General features: G+C 38.6%; 1 protein-coding gene and 1 pseudogene across 1 annotated transcript in view; both read left to right on the top strand.

Moving 5' to 3' along the window:
- The window catches only part of EHHADH (enoyl-CoA hydratase and 3-hydroxyacyl CoA dehydrogenase), a 49,904-nt gene that overhangs the window by 21,237 nt on the left and 5,518 nt on the right, over positions 1–23,149 (top strand). Inside the window, exons 5-6 of the mRNA XM_032631088.1 lie at positions 1,236–1,340; positions 14,403–14,744. Of these exons, the coding sequence (XP_032486979.1) occupies positions 1,236–1,340; positions 14,403–14,744 (447 nt within the window). The remainder of the gene's footprint in view (positions 1–1,235; positions 1,341–14,402; positions 14,745–23,149) is intronic.
- On the top strand, positions 14,751–19,335 carry LOC116753375 (annotated as a pseudogene).

Raw genomic sequence — 23,149 nt, 5'->3', positions numbered from 1 at the left:
TAGCTCTCCGAAGCACTAAAACTGGGAATGGAGGGTTTGTCTCAGAGATGGCAACCACCAACACTCTGTAAGAGCAGCAAAGACCATGGAGTTGTTGCCACCAAGACTGACTTGGTGATTGCTCTTCAGAAGCCCAGATGGTGCTGGTAAACAAGCAAGCAATGTGTCGCTGTCTCTCTCCTGCTCCTGTGGTGAGGGAAGCTTATATCCCTTAACCTCCTGCTTCAGAGTGTGCAGATCAAATTACGTATCTATGCCTGCTGGAGAACGTGGGAGTAATGCAAACCCTCATCAAACTTCTGTAACCTCCTAGAGCTTCCAGTCTATACCAGAGGCTGCCAGTGTCACTAGTGGATGGTAGATGCTCCTGGCATCACCGCCACCAGACACTAGATGTCACCACCTGTGCACTGAGATTTACGCTGTTGCTGTTCCTTAATGTTACTCACTCCAGCTAAAAACCCTCAGTTGAGCACTCAGTTTGCCAAGCTTGGGATCATGGGACACACCGTAGTGCCAGGTCTGAAGGAACAATTGTCTGATCATCTCTGTTTCTTTTTTAGCTTCCTTTTTAGCTCCAAAGCTCACACATTAGCAATTCCACAAACTAAGGGAGGGTCGAGATGCTGGGTAGCCAAAAAATGGCAGAGGTCCACCCCACTTTTCCTGTGAAATTTTGATTATAACTTATGTGATATCAACTTAATAATTCTTCTCCCCTGTCTATCCAACTATATTTGTGTTTGAGCTCAGTTCGTAATCAATGGCAGCCCATGGTGTATGCTAGTATAAGAACAGATAGTTTTGCTATTGCTGTGCTGCTACTACCTCTGTTATTTTTTTATCTCTATTATTATCAAACAATAAATCCACATTATTATTATAGATTTATAGTTCATAAAGTGCTTCTAATAGAGATTTATAGAAGGAAAATGTATTATTTTCACTTAATACTCAGAATTACTGAGGTAAGCATAATTTTTGCCATTCACCAACGAAGAAATTGTGGTCCTAGTACAGTTCACACAAATAGTGCCAGGTAGAGCTGGAACTTGAATCCAAATTTTCTGATTACCTCTGCAGTAATCTTTCCACTGTAACAGTCAGCGTGGTGCTTGTTTATTTAGTAACAGATGTTTATACCCAGGACAAGTGAATTTTCCTACTAGAGAGAGTGATGTTTTTGGTTTAATCTCACATTGTTCTTTGATTTGTTTTATTTTTTTTTCTTTTAGGAATACACATTTCGGCAAATGAAGCTCTTAAGCTGGGTATTCTAGATAAAATTGTGAACTCAGATCCGGTTGAAGAAGCAATCAAATTTGCCCAGAGAGTTTCAGGTAAAGAAGATAATAATAAAACTAGCACAAATTGGAAACAAGTTAAACATCCATCTTAATAAGGAACTCCTTAAATATTTTATGGCACATCCAAATAGAATATGATACAGTTTTTTTTAATTGGAGTATAATTACTTTACAATGTTGTGTTCGTTTCTGCTGTTCAATGAAGTGAATCAGCTATATGTATACCTATATCTCCTCCTTCTTGAACCTCGCTCCCTGCCCCCCACCACCCCACCCATCTAGGTCGTCACAGAGCACCTAGCTGAGCTTCCTGTGCTTTATAGCATGTTCCCACTAGCTATCTATTTTATGCATGGTAGTGTATATATCAACCCTAATCTCCCAATACGTCCCACCCTCTCCTTCCCTCTCTGTGTCCACATGTCCATTCTCTACATCTACGTCTCTATTCCTTCCCTGCAAATAGGTTCATCTGTACCGTTTTTCTAGATTCCACATACATGCGTTAGTATACAATATTTGTTTTTCTCTTACTTCACTCTGTATGACAAGACTCCACATCTCTACAAATGACCCAGTTTCGTTCCTTTTTATGGCTGAGAAATATTCCATTGTGTACGTGTACAACATCTTCTTTATCCATTCATCTGTCGTTGGACATTTAGGTTGTTTCCATGTCCTGGCTATTGTAAATAGTGCTGCAATGAACATTTGGTAACATGTGTCCTTTTTGAATTATGGTTTTCTCAGGGTATATGTCCAGGAGTGGGATTGCTGGGTCATATGGTAGTTCTATTTTTAGTTGTTTAAGGAACCTCCATACTGGAGGTTGATACAGTGTCTGTATCAATTTACATTCCCACCAACAGTGCAAAAGGGTTCCCTTTTCTCCACACCTTCTCCAGCATTTATTGTTTGTAGATTTTTTGATGATGACCATTCTGACTGGTGTGAGGTGATACCTCATTGTAGTTTTGATTTGCATTTCTCTAATAATCAGTGATGTTGAGCATCTTTTCATGTGCCTCTTGGCCATCTGCATGTCTTCTTTTTTTTTTTTTGTGGTACACGGGCCCCCCACTGCTGTGGCCTCTCCCGTTGCGGAGCACAGGCTCCGGACACACAGGCTCAGCGGCCATGGCTCACAGGCCCAGCCGCTCCGTGGCATGTGGGATCTTCCCAGACCGGGGCACGAACCCGCGTCCCCTGCATCGGCAGGCGGACTCTCAACCACTGCGCCACCAGGGAAGCCCTGCATGTCTTCTTTAGTGAAATGTCTATTTAGGTCTTCTGTGCAGTTTTTAATCGGGTCGTTTTTTTGATATTGAGCTCCATGACCTATTTGTATATTTTGGAGATTAGTCTTTTGTCCGTTGCTTCATTTGCAAATACAGTTTTAAAATGAATGAGAAACTCTATGTATTGACATGGTATGAATGCCACGATGTATTGTATGGTTAAATGAAAAACGCATCATTGTGTACAGTGGTTCAACATTTGTGTAAGAAGAAAGGGGGGATGGGATTGAATGTTTATATAGGGAGAGTGTATATATGTAACTGTCTCTGTATAGGATACTTCTGTAACTATTCACAAGAGAGGATTGATGGTTGCCTCTGGGAATGGGGCTGACCAGCCAGCAGAAGCAGTTAAAAGTAGATGTCCCTTTTTATTCTTCTGTACCTTTTGAATTTTTATTGAATGAGTGTATCTTCTATTAAGAAACATAACTAAAATTTAAGAAAAACCAAGCAAACAAACATTTCAGCCATTAGAAGACAGGCTCTATAATTTACCACAATGAAGCCATGGTTCTGTCTCAGTGAGCTACGTTTTCTCTCTCTCACTGAGTTCTCACTTTATGGACTCATGACATTCCTTTAAGAGTTCTTTGGAGTGGCATTCCTAGATTTCTTTTTTTAAAAAAATGTTTCTTTTTGATTTATGGAGGTTGGCAGCAAGATGGAGAGGGTTAAAGTGCATCAGAAAAAATAATTGGGAGGAATATTGGGCTATAGGCAGAGTGTTCATCTTCCTCGGTTGGTGGTAGGTAATGGCTAGGTGTCATTCAAAGGCTTCTTTTGAAAAAGTCCTTCTTTTGTCCACCCTGGCAGGGACCAAACACTTCCCTGAAATAATCTTTCTTTTTGTGGCTCTAACCAGTTACTGTTTCATTTCAATAGCAAAAGCTTGAACTGGAAAGGCCAGGAGCTGTAAGGAGAAAATACTGGTGACTGTAAAGAGAGTTAGCAAGGCTTTGCCCAAAGGGGAATGAGTTTCCTGCTGTCTTTCTCTGCTTTCCAGATAATCTTCACCACAGTTTCATCACTGGTTTCATTGTGCCTCCTGGAAGCACTTATTGTTTTGTTGGAAGTCATTTGGCCTACAGCAAAGGCTATTTGCATTTGTAGGTCCCTAAATGGTTTTTGGTTTGGGGCTTAAGAGAGACCCATGTCTATCATTTACACCTGTAGTTTTAGTTTGTAAAGGCCCTGATTTTGACAGAAGTTCTTTTCTTTGACTGATTTCCAGAGATATTAGATTTGAGAGTTAAGTTACTACAAGAGATAGATGAGCATCATGGTCTGGTACACTTATAAAATGATCTATTTTAATTACTAAAATTTATTTAGTTTTAAAAATTAATTTTACATTAAAATTTTAAACACTAAATTGTTATTTTTTTAAATTTATAAAAAGGTCTACTCAATCTAAGTAATATTACAGTTTGTCCACTTGGTGGCATCCAAATATTGAGGAGGAATCATTTGCTTTAAAATTTGGTAATTTACCTGTTAACGATAGGAGAATGGTTCTGGGCTTTGGACAATTATGTATAACTATTTTAAGTGATAATCATGAAAACTTTGTAGAAATGTAAAATTGTGATATAAAAATGTCTAAATACAAACTTACATATAGTCTATACTTACAGCTACATAGAGTATTATGAATACAGACAAAAATTTTGTTGTTGTTTTTTAAACATCTTTATTGGAGTATAATTGCTTTACAATGGTGTGTTAGTTTCTGCTTTATAACAAAGTGAATCAGTTATACGTATACATATGTCCCCATATCTCTTCCCTCTTGTGTCTCCCTCCCAGCCACCCTCCCTATCCCACCCCTCTAGGTGGTCACAAAGCACTGAGCTGATCTCCCTGTGCTATGCGGCTGCTTCCCACTAGCTATCTATTTTACGTTTGGTAGTGTATATATGTCCATGCCACTCTCTCACTTTGTCCCAGCTTACCCTTCCCCCTCCCCGTGTCCTCAAGTCCATTCTCTAGTAGGTCTGTGACAGACAAAAATTTAAAGAAAATACACAAAAATGAAAATAAGTTGTTTTCCCCTCAGAATTTCTTAAATGATTTTTGCTTTTGTTTTGATTTTTCCAGCTTGAGGTATAATTTACACACAATAAAATTCACCCATTTTAAATGAAGAGGTCGATGAATTTCTGTAATCATTTACAGTTGTATAAGCACTGCCACAATCAAGATATAGTTCTATCACCCTAAATAGTATCGTCATACCTCTTTCAGTAGATTCTCTCCCCTGCCCTTGGCCGCAGACAACCACTGGCCTGTTTTCTGTTGCTATAGTTTTGTTTTCTAGAATTTCATATAGCATGTAGTCTTTTGTGTCTGGCTTCTCTCACTTAGCATGTTTTTGAGGTTCATGATGTTCTTTCATGCATTAATTTTTTATTCTTTTTTTGTTACTGAATAATAATCCATAGTATGGATATACCACAATATGTTTATTCATTTATCAGTTGATGAACATTTAGGTTGTTTTCACTATGGGTGTATACAAGTCTTTGCAGACATTATATTTCCCTTTCTCCTGAGTAAATACCTAAGAGTAGTATTGCTGGATCATATAGTAAGTATACGCTTAATTCTTAAATGCTTTTTAAACTTGGTGATTAATATAAAACCATTCATGATTTGAAAGACACTAATTTTTTCCAAGCAAATTAGCAAAGATAGAAAAAATAATATGCTCAGATTGAATTTGAATAAGCACTTATTAAACAGCTTGTAGTATATCCTGCCTGTCTAGACGGCAATTGGGCAATCATGTATTGAAGCTTATTCTTATGTTTTGACTTATTATTTCTATTCTCAGGCGTTTATCACAGAGAAATAATCACAGAAGTACACAAAGATTTGTATACAGTGATACTCACTGAAGCTTTATTTATCATTATAAAATGTTGGATACAACTCAAATATCTAATTCTAAGGGATTAATTGCATAAAAGATGATAGATCTCAGTGAAGCAACCCCATTCAGCCATTAAAACTTCCATTTTTAAAGGAAATTGAAGAGCTTGGGAAAATGCTTACATGTAATATTAAGTAGAAAAAACAACAAGATAGGAAGTTGCACGAATGTGTGTGTGTTCATATGCATATTTACATACAGAAAAAAAAAAACAAGGAGATATAACAGATTTTTAACAGTGGTTGTATTTGGATGGTAGGTAGAGAAGACCTTTGTTTTTTTTAATGTTTATTTTTTCCTATTATCTGAGTCATTAAATTTATCCAAAGGAAAAAGAGATGCCTGGCCAGTGTGGAAGGGGTACAGTCTAGTAGAGAAATAGGTTTAGGATTGGATGTCAGGAGGCCTGGATTATAATTTTAACCTATAGCTATATGGACCCTAACAAATCAGCTTTGGGGACTTTATTTTCTTCATCAATGAAAGGAAATGTTTCAACAAAATAAGCTGATTTCAAACTGTGTTCTGAGACCCTATGGGCTCCAGTATTTTTTGTCTTGCTACAACCTGGGCAGCTCTACTGTGTCTCTTTTGAGGTTCAGGGTTTAGAATCCCAAGGAAAACTCTGGAACTTTTACTTTAAAAAAAAAAATGAGTTCCACTGTTTAGAATCCTATGATTTCTTGGTGCTGCCCTGTAATAGATAAACGCTAGAGATACAAGGTAGAGAAATCAGGCGGATCAATGAAGGACTAGCTCAGAGAATCTTATCTACATTTACACTTATTATCTTACAAAATGTGTAGCTTAGCTAGGCTTACATATTTTGCATTTCATTTTCATTTGAGGTCTTGTGCTTTTCCTTTCTTTTTTTCCTTTGTTTGCTTTTAAATATAGCTGTTAGACTGTGGTTATTTGGCAGAAAAAATTGATGGATTGATTTGAAGGACAGGCTTCACAAAAATCTATTATAAAAATGTATATTTATGTTTTATAATAGATATTTTTTACAAATATATTATATAAATAGTACAGATATTTATTATAAATATATGATATAAATAGTACTGGTGTTTATTATAAATATGAATGTATAAATATAAAATATTTTTTATTAAAATATATTGATGTAGGGCTTCCCTGGTGGCACAGTGGTTGAGAGTCCACCTGCCGATGCAGGGGACACGGGTTCGTGCCCCGGTCCGGGAAGATCCCACATGCCGCGGAGCGGCTAGGCCCGTGAGCCATGGCCGCTGAGCCTGTGCGTCCGGAGCCTGTGCTCTGCAATGGGAGAGCCCACAACAGTAAGAGGTCCGTGTACCGCAAAAAAAAAAAAAAAAAAATATATATATATATATATATAGATGTTAAATATATGTGCATTTACAAATCTATAGCTAGTGAAGCTAGTGCAATTGTCTTGATCTAGAGGAACAGTTCTCCAACGTTACTGTGCATCAGAATCACTTGGAGGGTCTGTTAAAACACAGATTATAGGACCCCACTCATTACTTTCTGAATTAGTACATCTGGGATGGGGCCCAATTTGCATTTCTAACAAGTTCCTAGGCGATGTTGATGCTCTATTCTGGGGACCACACTTTGAGAACAACTGATGTACAGAGAACAAGAGTGAGAATGGAGATAACTTTTCCTAGCTTTGACTTTTTACATGCAAACACTACTTGCTGTCTTAAAGATATTAGTAAATCAGTTCTGCATGTTTAAAAAACATACATGTATGGTTGCACACCTTGTGATTATACTAAAAACTCCTGAATTAACAAACTTTAAAATGGTGACTTTTACTGATGTGATTTATATCTCAGTTTTAAAAGTACCTGTAAAATTTTTGAATTCTCTTTTTCCATTTGTAAAAATATTCCATTAATTCAGCCTATTCTCACTCCGCATCACTACCCCCACCCCCACTGCTGAAATGTTGACTTAAAAAAATAACAAAAGGAAAATATTAAGAGCACTTATTTAGTTTCCACATCCAATAAAGAAGTTGAGAAGGAAGGAAATTTCCAATGGTCAATGTTGCGATCAGCAGTTTTGGAGCCAGTTATGGGTGGGAGGGAATTGTAGGAGGTTAACATATATATCTAAAAATGTGATTTGGGAAGTAGCTGCAAATTTCTCTATAAACTTAACACGCATCCTGGAGAGTTGACTGTGGAAGTTAATTGGCTTCATGTATCTTAATGCTTTTGTTACATGAAGCCTCTTAGACTACTGCAGTGCAATGGATTTAGCAGAGCAATTCAAAATCACTTGGCCAAACCAGATTGCTTTGGCTAAACTGGGGAGGGGAGGGTCCTGTAAAATGCTATTTATTTGCATTTGGCCAGCAGCCTGCTTGTTCCCAAACTGAGTAAGAACTCCTTGTTCCCACGTGCATGATTCTGGCATGAAGCTGAAAATGTGTACTGTTAGTCAAAGATGGGCACAGGGGACATCCAAGTGGGAGCCTCAACTCAGGAACCCAGTGCTCTGTTTTTGTCCCTGTAATGAACTCTGGTCCTGTTACTATGACTGCACTGGGCTGTGTTAGCCATTTTTAGCGATTCTTATTCTGCCCAAAGACCTTGATCTGTTTAGATTTTATGGCTTAAAAAATAATCTTAGTGGTTACATCTGTCTTTCTCTTCATTTTATCTTTTGCGCTTTGTAATTTATTTTTACTGTCTGAGAACATTTATATAAACATGTTTCACAAAAGCAGAGTGACACTGCCGTACCTAGGAAGCCTGAGCACACGTCTAAACTGGGCTTCTTTTTTATATACCCCACTTCTTTAGGGACCCCCCCCCACCAAGCCTGGAAAAATGCAGTTGTTCTGTTTGTCCTTTGCAGCCCTTCTATGAGAGAGACAGCTTATTGTTTATGAGAGTTAGAGAAAAGAGAGTCCATTATGTCTTAGGAAACCATTTCTGTAAACTGCACATTATGTCTCTCTTTTTCCTAGGCAGAGAAAATCTCTTCCTGTTAGTTTACTAGAAAGGAAAGAGGAAAATAATCACCTCCTTTTCTTCCTTTGGGCATGTGAGTCCTTTATTTTTTTAATTAAAACTTCTGCCTTAGAAAACTTCAAAGAATTAAGAAAAAAATGTGAATGGGTCAGGGAAAGAATTCAATTATAAGCATATTTGAATCATTAATTAGTTCTTCACTTTCCCATGTTCCTGGCAGCTAATGCTGGTGCTGACCTGCTCACACTTGCCTCTCTTATTATGTAGTTACAGCTGAGTGACTTTAAAACTACCAAGGCTCTAAAACTACCAGCTATATAAGAAATACACTTTGAAAGCACCATACCTGTAGACCCAAAGTGGAAATTCTGAATATATTTTGTAGTAATAAAATGAAGTTTTGAGATAATAGCATCCTTCAGTTACAGCCACAGAACAAAAGGAATAGGAAATTGACAGGAAAAAACCTTCTAATGGTTGTGCCCTGATCCAGCACTCTCCAGTGGATGTGCTTAGTTTGGCCCTAGGCTGGTCGGAACAAGTGCTCTGGGGAGCTCCCAAAATGTGCATCTGTAGTCTCAGAGGTTCTGAGTATCCCCAGAATACTAGGAATATGCCAATTGGCTAAAATTACTGCACACTATTCAGTTTTTTTCTTCTTCCTTTTTTTTTTTTTAAAGATTTTTTTGATATGGACCATTTTTTTAAAAAGTCTTTATTGAATTTGTTACAACATTGCTTCTGTCTTATGTTTTGGTTTTTTGGCCTCAAGGCACGTGGGATCTTTGCTCCCCAACCAGGGATCGAACCCGCACCCCCTGCATTGGAAGGCGAAGTCTTAACCCCTGGACCACTTTCTTCCTTTTTTTCTTTCTCATCTCTTTTCAATCTCTGGCCCAGGTTAGAGTTGCCAGGAGCTACAGCTGTCCTTGATACAGTGGCTGACATATGCTCTGCTCTTGGACCTCCCAGAGGCTATACCTCAAAATCAGCTATTGAATTTTTTAAAAATACTCATGCCCAGGCCCCACCCTTAAAGATTCTTAACTGAGTTCACAGTGGGGCATGGGCATCCAAACTTTTTAAACTCCTCAAATAACCCTGATGTGTGCTATGATGTTGAGAATCAGCCCCTGTCATGGTGGGGCTGTTGGTAGTGTCACAAGGACAGAGATCCAGCTCTAAGATATCCCAAACCCAACTATGCTCTGTCCCAGGAAAGAATGCAACAGCCACCTGTTGTCAGATGCCACAACACTGACAGCTCTGCCTCCTTTCCTCTTCCAGTTGTCTTCTACCCACTGTCCTCTCCCCACTGTCTGTTCTTGTCTCTCTTTTGAGCCACCAGGGAATTAAATCAGCTGTAGGCCCTGGAAAGGTCTTCATCCTTCTGCACTGAGCTTGCCTTCCCATAAAGGATTGGGTAACTCATTGGTTAACTGAGCAAGTAGTTGGTAGCCTGTTGGGTAGAGTTCATGTTTTTCCAACAATAACAAGGACCACATGCTGCTACTCATCATCTTGCCTCCTTTCCTGAATCTTATTCTTATATCATATGGGAAAGCATTAATTTAAAAATCCATTCTTTTGGGCTTCCCTGGTGGCACAGTGGTTGAGAGTCCGCCTGCCGATGCAGAGGACACGGGTTCGTGCCCCGGTCTGGGAAGATCCCACATGCCGCGGAGCGGCTGGGCCTGTGAGCCATGGCCCCTGAGCCTGCGCGTCCGGAGCCTGTGCTCCGCAACGGGAGAGGCCACAACAGTGAGAGGCCAGCGTACCACAAAAGAAAAAAAAAAAAATCCATTCTTTTCAATTCTACATAGTAATCAAGCATTAAGGAAATGTTCTTGCCAACTAGGTTAAAAAAAAAAAAGGTTGAGATTATACAATGCCTCACAGATACAGTTCTTCCTTGTGCACATGATTATATCCAAACCTTACTCTCCCTTGGACACATAGTAACATACCAATGCCAGACTGGCTCACATTCATCTGTCTTTTTATAGTGAAACTGCTTTGTAAGCTCTGATAGGTTTCTGGTCTAATTAACTAAGGTGTACATTTTTGATATATTGCTTTATTTTTTAAGAGATAGCAGCACTTTTTAGGAAACGGTTTCTGGAATACTATTTTAGAAAACTATTTTAGGAAAAATAAATTTGTTACACATTTATACTTTTATGTAAGCTTTAAAATAATTCTTTTGAGTTATTTAAAAAAATAGGGCCACAAGGATTCTGATTAGAAATTCATATATAATATATGGAAAATATTTATTTTATGCTATTAAATATTTATATTCAGGGACATGGGGTCATTCTTTATTAAGGTATTATTTTATGTTCTTCAATAAAATGTTATATAGGCCTTTGTAAGGGTCTTGTACCTTAACAAATTCATTGCTAGATTTTTTTTTTTTTTCATTGCTAGATATTTTTTAACAGCCTTGATGAGGCATAATTTGCCTTTGAGTTAGAGTTGCGCAACCATCCCCATAAATCAGTTTTAGGACTTCTCCACTATCCCCAAAAGTTCCCTCTGCCCTTTTGCAGCTTACCCCCACTCCCACCCCCAGCCCTAGGCAACAGCTGATCTTTCTGTCTCTATAGATTTGCCTCTTCTGGACATTTAAAATAAATTACATCACATCAATATGTAATCTTTTGCATCTGGCTTCTTTCAGCTTGCATAATGTTTTTAAGGTTCATTTGTGTTGTAGCATGTATCATTAGTTTGATCCTTTTTTTTTTTTTTCCTGGCTGTGTTGGGTCTTCATTGAGGTGAGTGCAGGCTGCTCCTCATTGTGGTGCGTGGGCTTCTCATTACGGTGGCTTCTCTTGTTGCAGAGCATGGGCTCTAGGCACCCGGGCTTCAGTAGCTGTGGCATGCAGGATCTAGAGCACAGGCTCAGTAGTTACAGCACATGGGCTTAGTTGCTCCGCAGCATGTGGTATCTTCCTGGATGAGGACTCGAACCTGTGTCCCCTGCATCAGCAGGTGGATTCTTAACCACTGTGCCACCAGGGAAGTCCCTTTTAAATTAATTAATTAATTAATTAATTTAGTTAGTTAGTTAGTTTTGGTTGCATTGGGTCTTCATTGCTGCGCGCAGTCTTTTGCTAGTTGCAGTGAGCGGGGACTACTCTTTGTTGCGGTGCTCGGGCTTCCCACTGCAGTGGTTTCTCTTGTCACAGAGCACGGGCTCTAGGCATGCGGGCTTCAGAAGTTGTGGCACGCAGGCTCCAGTAGTTGTGGCATGTGGGCTCAGTAGTTGTGGCTCTCAGGCTCTAAAGCGCAGGGTCATTAGTTGTGGTGCACGGGCTTAGTTGCTCTGCGGCATGTGGGATCTTCCTGGACCAGGGCTGGAACCTGTGTCCCCTGCATTGGCAGGTGGATTCTTAACCACTGCGCCACCAGAGAAGTCCAGTTTGATCCTTTTTATTGCTGAATAGTATTTCATTGTATGGCTATACCACATTTTCTTTATCCGTTCATCAGTTGGATATTCACATTGTTTTTGGTCTTGAGCTACTATGAATAATGCTGCAGTGAGTATTCACATACAAGTTTTATATGCTTTCATTTCTCTTGGGTAGATTCCTAGGAGTGAAATTGCTGGGTCAAACAGTAAGTTTATCTTTTTAAGAAACTGCCAAACTGTTTTTCAAAGTGAATGTACTGTTTTACATTCTCACAAGCAACGCACGAGGGTTCCAGGTACTCCACATCACCGCCAACATTCTGTGTCATGTCTTTTTGATGATAGTCCTTCTAGTGGGTCTGTGTTGGTTATCTATAGTTGCATAACAAATTATCCCAAAATTTATTTGCTTAAAATCAAACAATTACTATCTTACAGTTTCTGTGGTATCTTCGTGTGGTTAGCTAGGCCCTCTGGTTTAGGGTTTCACAAAAGACTACATTCAAGGTATTGCAGGGGGGACTGTATCTACCTGGAGACTTGACTGGGGAGCGATCTGCTTCCAAGCTCACTCAAGTGGCTGTTAGTGGAATTCAGTTCCTCTTGGTCTGTTGAACTGAAGGCCTTGGTTCCTCACTGGCTGTTGGCTGAAAGCCTCCTTCAGTTCTTTGCCTCATGGGCTTCACTGGAGGGCAGCTCACCCATGGTAGCTTGTTTCCCTCAGAGCGAGCAAGTGAGAGAGCAAGAGTCTTTTTGTCATTTAATCTCAGAAACGACATCCCATTACTTAGAGGCTGCCTACCACATTCATTGTGGTTTTAATCTGCATTTCCGTAATGACTAATGATGCTGAACGTTTTTTCACTGCTTGTTAGCTGTTTGTATATGCTCTTTGGTGAAATATCCACTCAAGTTTTTACCCATTTTAAAATTGAGTTGTTTGCCTTCTTATTATTGAGTCATAAGAGGTCTTTATATACTCTGGATACAAATACTTAATTAGATATTCTGTATGCAAATTGTATTCATTTTCTACTGCTTGATAACAAATTACCACAAGCTCAGCAGTTTTAACAACACAATCGTATTACTTCATGATCTATAGGTCAGAAGTCTGGTAGGGGTCTCACTGGACTAAACCCAGGTGTCAGCAGCTGCACTCCTTTCTGAAGGCTCTAAGGGGGAATCTGTTTACTGCTCACTCGGGTTGTTGGCAGAATTCAGTACTTGTGTTGTAGGACCAGGGTCTCCATGTTTTTGCTGGTTGTAAACTGATGGCCATTCCTAGCTTCTAGAGGTCACTGCATTCCTTGGCTCCTGGCCCCCTTCCACCATGTTCAAAGCCAGATTGTCATCCCATCCATGGAGCCAGTCTTTCCTGTGTTGCATCTCTCTGACTCTTCCTGTCTCACTCCAGCTGGGAAAGGCTCTCCTCTTTTAAGCATTCATGTAATTAGATTGGGCCCACCTGGATAATAATGTGAAATCTTCACATTTCAAGGTCTTTAACCTTAATCACATCTGTAGAGTCTCTTTGCCATGTAAGGTAATATATTCATAGGTTCTGGGGATTAGGAAGTAGACATTTGGGGAGGGTGTTATTTTGCCTACCACACAAATATTTTCTCCCAGTCTATGGTTTATCATTTCATTTCATTTCATTTCATTTGCTTAATGGTGTTCTCTGAAGTACAAAAGTCTTTAATTTTGATGAAGTCCAACTTATTGATTTTTTTCTTTCATGGATTGTGCTAAGAATACTTTGCCTAACCAAAGGTCATAAAGATTTTTCTTTTTTTTTTTTTTTAGAAAATTTTATAGTTTTAGCTCTTCAATTTAGATTTATGATCCATTTTGAATTAATTTTTATATATGGTGCTAGGTAAGGATCTAAGTTTGTTTGTTTCATGTGGATATCCAGTTGTCCGCAGCATCTCCTTTCTCTCATTAAATTGTTTTGGCACCTGTGTTGAAAATCAATTGGCAGTGATTATAAGGATTTATTTTTGAACTCTCAATTCTCTCCATTGATTTGTATCTCTTCCTTGTGCCGATATTACACTGTCTCCTTTTCTAGGTATTTTAAAGTTTTTGTTACTGTTAAGCATGGAGTTAAAATTATTTTGAACCTAAAATATCATTAACTCAGAACGATTTTCCTTAAGCTCACTGGCAGATTGATATAATTAATCTATCATAATATTATCTTGGCCTTGAAGTAAAAAGAAAGTGTAACTTTTATGCCTCAATTAGGTAACTGGAAATTGCTTTGAATCTATTAAATTCTATCTAATGGGACTAAGTTGCAAAGATGTCAGAGATTTTGGTATTAGTGTTACATTAAATATCTTGATGAATAGTATTTAATTTCATATTTTGAATTTGAACAAGTTATTACTATTGCTATATACACATATTCCCCTGGTATATGTAACATTTCCAAATTTTCTTTCTTATTTCTTTCAGATCAATCTCTAGAATCCCGTAGAATCTACAACAAGCCGATCCAGAGCTTGTCCAACATGGACACCATTTTCAGTGAAGCCCTTCGGAAGATGCGGAAGCAGCACCCTGGGTGCCTTTCTCAGGAGACTTCCATCCGTGCAGTCCAGGCCGCTGTCCAGTATCCCTATGAGGTGGGCATCAAGAAGGAAGAGGAGCTGTATGTGTACCTTCAGAGATCAGGGCAGGCTAGAGCCCTGCAATATTGTTTCTTGGCGGAGAGGACCACAAATAAGTGGTCCACTCCCTCTGGAGCATCCTGGAAAACAGCACTGGCACGGCCCATCTCTTCTGTCGGCATTCTAGGTAAGAACAAGGGTAATGTCACTCCCCAAATCTGCACACGTAAAGTATTACCATTTGCTTAGGGCCACCAGGTGCCAGGCTGTTTGCCAAACATATCACTTGTTTTAGCTAACTTAATTTTCACTCCAGCCCATGAACTATCTTTACTTTATATGTGAGGCCTAGAAACTAACCTTCTCAACAGTGAGCTAATGAAACCCAAGTTGTCTAATGTAGGTCTGTCTGATTCCAGACTCTGGGCATTTTTTAACTCATTTCTACCTCTTCCATGTCTCTCATTCCTGGATTTCCCAACAATGATTATTAATATGTTGCACATTTCAAAGTGTGTGCTGTCACTCCTATAGCTAGGGATTTGGAATGAAGGCTATATCTTTCTGGTCCTTGCATCCATTCGCTTCTCCTGGTTCAAAACCACTATCCTCAAATTCATCTGAACTCTGAAATAGTGGCTTCCCTACTTTTTCCCCTAGAAAATTTCTCAAACAAAATGTCTTCTTTCCTCAGAAGCTAGCTCTCTGATTGCCTTCTTCAGGCCACTTTCCTAAACTTCACTTTCTCTTAGTCTTGGCCCAAGAATGGTCTTGGGTAGATTCCAAACCTCCTGAAATAGTAAGTGAAATGTTATATGTATTAGCTTGTATACAGTCTTCTGGGGGAGGAGGTCCAAAGTTTACTAAAAGCATCAACTTTCTTAACCCTCACCCAGCTCTCTAACACCAACCCAGCTTGGAGGGGAAGAGCCCTCTCTACATCTTCTTAGTCTGTTATGGTTTCAGTCAAGTTTGGGAATAAAATAGTGTGTCTTTAACGCAAACACATTGTGCTCCTCTAGCACTGACCCTCTTCACTTGTGACTTTTTAAGGAGATGGATAAATAGTGTGACAAAGAACTATGAGTATCCCTTTTTTATACTCTTTCAGCAACACCAATATTTGTTCCCACTTATGTACTTACCTCTTTCTTCTTCCTTGTATTCCTTCAAGCCAAGAATAATTAATGCAAAATAATAGTAAAAGTTTTAAGTTTATCAGTATTCTGTTTGTCAACCATCATTTGAGAATTTCCCTATTTCCTTATTGTGAGCTTTTTAAAAATACTTCAGGTTTGTGTCTAGCATGGAATATTTAAAAGTTTAAGGTTTTTTTTTTTAAGTATACCCCACATTGTTCTGAAAAATATTTGAAAAAGCATTTAGACTGTGTAGAAGACAACGTGGATAAAAATAAAGTGAGAGAGTTCGTCATTTCCCCCTTCTTCATGTTTATCCACATCCCGCTCTGCACTTCCTCTTTGTGACACAGCCTCCCGCCGCACCCTGTGTCCTCTGGAACACGCCCACAGCCTCATCTGGTTTACTAATGGCTCCCCCTCTGTCTCCTGCCTGAAACCTGGCTTACCCTGGGCACCTGCTTCTCCTGCAGCCCTGTCAAGAGAATGCTGTTGCTTCTCCCACACTCCATGGACCTCACTGTCACTTCCCAGTTCCCCTCTCAGACCATTACCCCTTTCAGGACACTCTCCTCTGTGGTCCTGCCATCCAGTCGTATCACTTTATCCCTCCTCATTACTGTCAGTGCTCCCCTGCTTTGCCCTCATTTTAGTACCTGGCTCACAGTTATCCTCTGTGGCCCAAATCCTGCTGCCATCTGGTTGTCTTCATCCTCTGTGTGAATAATTCAGCCCTGAATAACCCAGCTCTGTTGCTTCTGGGTTCCTTCACTGCCTCAGATCCAGCAACGCTCACCTCACTTCACTTCTGTGACCCATACTTATGGCTTCACCGTAGGTCTTGTCTTTACCCTGAACATTTCTCCACCTCTGAAATGTGAAATCTCACTTTTTCACCACAACATTGTATTTTCCCACATCCCTTTCTCGGTTATTCTAACTAGTACATGTGTTACTTGATCAGCTCCTCCTATCTTTACTTTCTTCTCTATTCAGTTTTCATTTCCAGTCATCACTTCAACTACTCTCTTACCAATGTCCTCAAATGCCACGACTCATCCTTTCATTATGCCCCCTGGCAAAACCCCAGGTGAGCCCAACTTTGCACTTCCGTGAGCCTATGTTCTCAGATCAGGTCGACGCAAACTGCAAGTTCTCATTCTCCCACCTCATCTGGACTCTCAGGGCTGTCAGAAGGGGAGAAGACTGCAGTTGACCAAACACTGCAGAACCAGTAGTCAAAGCATCCCTTATCCTGTATTTACTTCTCTGAGTAGAAGAGGTTCTTGACTAGATTTAATTCCATGGCAGTTAAAGGCAGTGATTTGGTACAGGAGCAGGACGCCTGGTCCCTGTCTGTGTGTGTTTAATGAGGAAAAATTAAGAAACTAAATTCAATGTAAATGCAGTATATACCTATGAAAACATAATTATCAACAGTGAAAAGTTTGGTCTTTCAGCCCTTTGTTCTTGAGAACTTTGAGACCACAAGGTTGTGAAAAGAGAAGTTAGTAGCTAAGAACTTTTTGAAAGAAATAGATATTGTTTTCATGTATATTTTGTTTCAGTGATTAAATGAAAAGTATCAGTTTATAGAACTGAAGAAGATCTAAAGTTATAGCTAAGACACTTCTAAAAAGCATTAGTCTGGCCCACTTTGTAGTTTGGATTATGAGTTGTTTGGAGCCCAGCGGTCCGTCAGCAGACCTGCTCTGAGAGGTGAGCGCCGAGGAGCTCTGCTCCATCTTCACCAGGTGGGCTTCCTTCCCCCGCTGTGTTCAGTTCTGAGATATCACCTGCATGACATTATACTTTACAAAGCACTTTCACATAAACTTCTCATTAGTCCTTATTGTCCCTGTGAGTTTATAATCTCTACATGGTAGGAATTTTCAGCTTGGGACTGAAAGCTAGGAGGCCAGGGTTTTGAACCCCCAAATCTACCTCCTATTTACCCAGGCCAAAGTTTAGGATACAAGCTGCTACAACAGTGAGAGCTATCCAGCCCTCTTGTTACTGAGTGAAATGCAGATGCTTAGTAAATTTGGAAACCTAAATGTTTTAAATAATTTAATGTATATATTATATTAAATAATTTAATACAATTTAAAAATTAAATATATTCCAGAGAAACTAAATCAGTGACTTCTTATTATTGATAACATTCTTTATTCAAAACCAATTGCCACAGGGGATTAAGAGGCACAAATTACTATGTATAAAATAAATAAGCTACAAAGATATATTGTACAGCACAGGTAATATAGCCAATATTTTATAATAACTTTAAATCCAGTATAATCTATAAAAATTTTGAATCACTGTGTTGTACACCTAAAACTAAAGAATATTGTAAATCAACTAAACTTCAATTGAAAAAAAAAAAAACAATCCCAAAGCTAGTCATTGTGAAGTGTAGAAGAGTTATATATACATGTCTTTCACAAAACATCCACAGTGGGTTGCTTAGGTAACAGGTAAACTGCTGCTGTAACAAATAACAATCTCAGTGGCTTAGCACAATAAAGATCATTTTCCTCCTCACTCCACAGTAATTCTAGAACCAGGTTCTTTCCAAGTAGCGGCTCTGCCATCCTCCTGGATAATAAGGGTCAGCAAATTTTTTCTGTAAAGTTCCAGATAGTAAATGTTTTAGACTTTTGGGCCCATATGGTCTCTGTTGCAACTACTCAACTCTGCTATTGAGGACAAAAACAGCCATAGAGCAATTTCGTGGACGACGGGTGTGCGAGAGCATCTGCGGGTGCCAGGCGGGAGGGGACCGGGAAGACCCAGCTGAGGGTGTGTGGATTTGAGCCTTCGCGTTTCTAACCCGAGATCTTGAAATGCATCGTGATTCCTGTCTGTTGGACTGTAAAGTTTATGTAGGTAATCTTGGAAACAAGGCTGAATTGGAACAAGCTTTTGGCTATTATGGACCACTCCGAAGTGTGTGGTTTGCTAGAAACCCTCCCGGCTTCGCTTTTGTTTTATTTGAAGATCCCGAGATGCAGCCGATGCTGTCCAAGAGCTGGATGAGAGAACACTATGTGGTCGCCGAGTAAGAGTGGACCTGTCGAATGGGGAAAAGAGAAGTTAAAATCGTGGGCCGCCTCGTTCTTGGGGTCGTCGCCCTCGAGATGATTATCGGAGGAGGAGTCCTCCACCTCACCACACATCTCCAAGACGGAGAAGCTTCTCCCGCAGCCGGAGCAGGTCCCTTTCTAGATATAGGAGAAGAGAGAGATCACTGTCCCAGGAGAGAAATCACAAGCCGCCCTGATCTTTCTCTGGGTCTCCTAGCCGATCCAGGTCAAATGAAAGGAAATAGAAGACCAGTTTGCAAGAGGAGTGGTGCACAGGAAATAACTTCATTTGACAGGAGTATGTACAGAAAATTCAAGTTTTGTTTGAGACTTCGTAAGTTTGGTGCATTTTTTAAATGTTTTAGCTGTTCACATTTGTTTGTCTCTTGGAACAGTGACACATAAAGATGTAATTCTCTATGGTTTGAAATGGATTATATGAGGCATGTAATATCAAGAATTGTTACTTTACAATGTTCCCTTATGCAAAATTGAATTTGCTTTGAATTTTTAGTCTTGCATAGACTGATAATAAACCTCTAACTCCTGTCCAGCTAAAGTGTGATGTTTAATATTATGGAAACAAAACTGGCAAAAATTGAAAAGACTTTCTGTAGCTGGGATATGCAGCTGTAGTTAAGCAAGCAGTCTTTAAAAGCTGCTGTGAACACAAATCAGCAGGTAAAAATAAAAGCTGCACCCTTAAACTAGATTAGAGGTTTAAAAATTCCACTAGTCTTCACCCCGGACAAGAGGTTGTCTGGTGGGTTTAGAATCTAAGAAGTTTCAAGAAAGTTAGTTTACCTTTGCTTTAGGTCATAAGTTCCTTCTGTGATTGCTGTATATGAATACATAGCTCTTTATAATATTATTTGGAAATTTGAGACTATTCAATATACCCATGTCCTGCCAGTTTAAGGGTACATTGTAGAGCTGAACTTTGAGTTACTGTGCAAGATTTTTTTTTCATGCTGTCATTTGTAATATGTTTTGTGAGAATCCTTGGGATTAAAGTTTTGGTTACAAATTGTTGTTTAACCTGAAAGCCTGTTTTTCCTCGCAAAACTAAAATCTGAGCTTGGTACCAATCAAGTCCAGGTATAACATTCCTATTGGAAGACATACTTACATTTTCTTGTAAAGTGCTTTTGAAAATAAAATATTAACATAATTGTGTAATAGTTGAACCCACTATTAGCATAGTTCTGGTCCCATAGAAGGCAGTTTGTTACACAAATCTTATTTTGTAAGAAACACAATTTGAGGCTTTTGAAGTGAAGGGAATTTTTGGTTGTCTACTTAAGTGATGATACATTTTTAGGAGTAGAAGCCAGTTCAAAGTCCATGATATTCAGTGACCAGCATTTTAAAGTATAGCCACCTGATACATTATAATCCAAAGTTGCTGGTAAAACAAACAAACAAACAAAAGAAACTTTAGCACAAAGTAGAACTTTAAACATTCCACAAAGCTTTAAAAATTGCTTCCATTTTATATAATTTGAGGTGTTGCATGGAAATTCTAAATTGATCCATCATGATGTGAAATTCACTATCTGGTTTAAATGTAACAATGCAGAATTGAATATGGAGGCATGCATAACCTTCTTCTTAGAAATCTAGAGGAGTTGTAATTTCAAATTTTTGTGCAATTAGATTAAATCATAATGCAACAGTCTTTTGGCTTAGTTTCCTTAAATGTACTATTTAAAGATAGTTTGGGATTATGCTGTACTGACTTTCTTTAATATAAAAGATGTCATTGTATTAATCTATAAGAATGTTTTATAAGATACAGATCCTAAACAAATTATTTCCAGTGGTCCTTCTTCACCTTTCACGCACATATCAAGGGAGGAGAGTCCTGGGTGTCACAGGGAGAGAACTGGTGTCAGTGGAGTTCAGTATGAGCCTTGTTACAGAAGACACTTTAAAGATGGCCTATTGATTTACTGGGAGCTCGGGCTTTGGGCCTTTTTTCTTTTGGCATTTCATAGCTTACAACCTTTGTTAGGATCAAGCAAGGCAAGATAGCTAAGAATTCATGGAAGTAATATGGTACATCAATATTACACTGCTCTTATAAATCTACATGGGCATGTTTGGCAGTATACAACTTGCAGAGTCTTGAATTGGAAGGGTTTCTGTAAAAAGGATAGTGGATTATAGCTATAATGTGGCTAATACAGACCTGATATAAAATTAACCTCCAGGATTTAACCTTAGGGTCCAAATTTGCAATCACTTTAACCAGAAAACCTAGCACAATTTTATGGCTTGTTAAAAATATGGAAGATAGAAGTCGTTAAAACCTTACATTCTACATTTAAATTGTGGCTATTAAAAAGTTTAGTTACTTTGATTTCTGAAATTAACAAGTCCCGTTGGCCAGTTTTGTCTTGCATTCTCAGTTGAGTATGATACTGAAAGCAGTCACAGAGACTTTGACTTGTGGTGTAATGATTACAGGTGTTCACTAGAGGTCACTATTAATAATACTTGGTGATAATTTAAGGAACATATGTAAGGATTATAGTTGGTTTTTATGCTTTCAAGAATAGTTAATATTCTATGGTTCTCGGTTCATTGTGGGTTACTTCTGACCTCCATGTCTTAAGCAGAAAGGTAAATACAAAGATAAACTAGCCAGAGAAATTTTAATTTTATGAGATGTAGATACATTTTACCTACTGTTTCTATGCTTTTTTACTGTTCCTTGAAAGGTCATGTGATCAGTAGATGGCATCACCACCTTTTTAGATTCACCCATGTCTGAATGGCAAGTCCTGGTCGCTTTTTACTGTAGAGTTATGGTTTATATTCTTACAGTGTTTCTTTTTCAGGAATGGTGTTTTCCAGGCCTACTGACTCATTTTTCCATCCCTGATTATATAAGAACCACTGGTTTACTACTTTGTATTAGTGTGCTTTTATTTTCAGAATCCCCAACATGATTTAGTTGTCGGACCTGGTTGGTGGTAATATCTTCTGGTTGTATATTTCTGTACTAGACTGTTGCCTTCTGGTTTTCCGGGTTTTTTTTGAGAATGTGAAAGATTTTTATAATTAAAGTAGCTGAAGAAAAGAAACAGCCATAGACAATACAAAAACAAATCAGTGTGATTGATTCCAGTAAAACTTTATTTATGGACACTAAAATTTGAATTTGATATAATTTTCCTGTGTCACAAAATATTCTTATTCTTTCATTTTCAGCTATTTAAAATGTTAAAATATTCTTAGCTCACCAGCAGTACAAAAGCAGGCAGTGGGCTGGATGCAACCTGCAGGCCAACATCTGCTCTAGGGTCTCCTCCAAAGCCTCAGAGTTGTCCTCTGCATCCTCTATACCCAGGTGGTAATGAAGGATTTTGTGGGTGATTTTAGGGGCCAGTCGTGATCCCACACCACCCTCTTCCCCATTCCCTTGACCAGAATTAGTTACAGGCCGTACCAGGATACCAGAGGTTTAGAAAGTACAGGCTTCTATGTGCCCAGGAAGAAAATGAAATGGTGTGGGAAAGAAATAGCAACATCTTTGCCATCGAATAATTTTTCTACATTTTCCATCCTTCTTGCCTTTTAAAAAAATATTTCTCACTTTTCTTTTCCCTTCCCCAGCTGGGTGGTTCAACTTCTCCAATTTCACTGTTTTAGTTTGATCTTTCTTTAAATATTTCTTCAAATATCTTTATCTTGAAGTTTTTCTTGACTCATCCAACCAAAAATAATCTCTTTCCTTTGAATCACCAAAGAAATTTGAACTTCTCTCATCACTTACTTTACCTTTAAGGGTGGATATTTATGAACCTTTTTCTTTCCCATCACTAGATTATAAGTTCCTTGAGGGTTGGTACTACTCATATTTTTAATAACAGTTTTATTGAGGTGAAACATATGTCATAAAGTTCACCCATTTAAAGAGTACAATTCAACATCAAATGCTGCAACTGCTGAAAAAAAGTATGGCAATCCCTCCAAAAATTAAAACTAGAATTACCATATGATTCAGCAATTCCACTTCTGGGTATATCAAAAAGAATTGAAGGCAGGGACTCAAACGGGTATTTGTATAATCATGTCCATAGCAGAATTATTCACAATAGTGGACTAATGGTGGAAGCAACCCAAATGTCCATTAACAGATGAATGAATAAACAAAATGTGGTACATATATATATTCAAAGGGCTATTATTCAGTCTTAAAAGGTGGGAAATTCTGATACACGCTACAACATGAATAAACCTGGAGGCTATTCTACTAAGAGAAATGAGCTAGTCACAAAAGGACAAATAATATTTGATTCCACTTATATGAGGCACCTAGAGTAGTCTTTGTTGAAAAAGACTAGAGTAGTCAAAATTAT

Source organism: Phocoena sinus, chromosome 4 (genome assembly GCF_008692025.1).
Source record: "Phocoena sinus isolate mPhoSin1 chromosome 4, mPhoSin1.pri, whole genome shotgun sequence".
Taxonomy (NCBI): domain Eukaryota; kingdom Metazoa; phylum Chordata; class Mammalia; order Artiodactyla; family Phocoenidae; genus Phocoena; species Phocoena sinus.
Note: the sequence above shows the minus strand (reverse complement) of the source record. Positions and strands in the feature narration are given on the sequence as shown.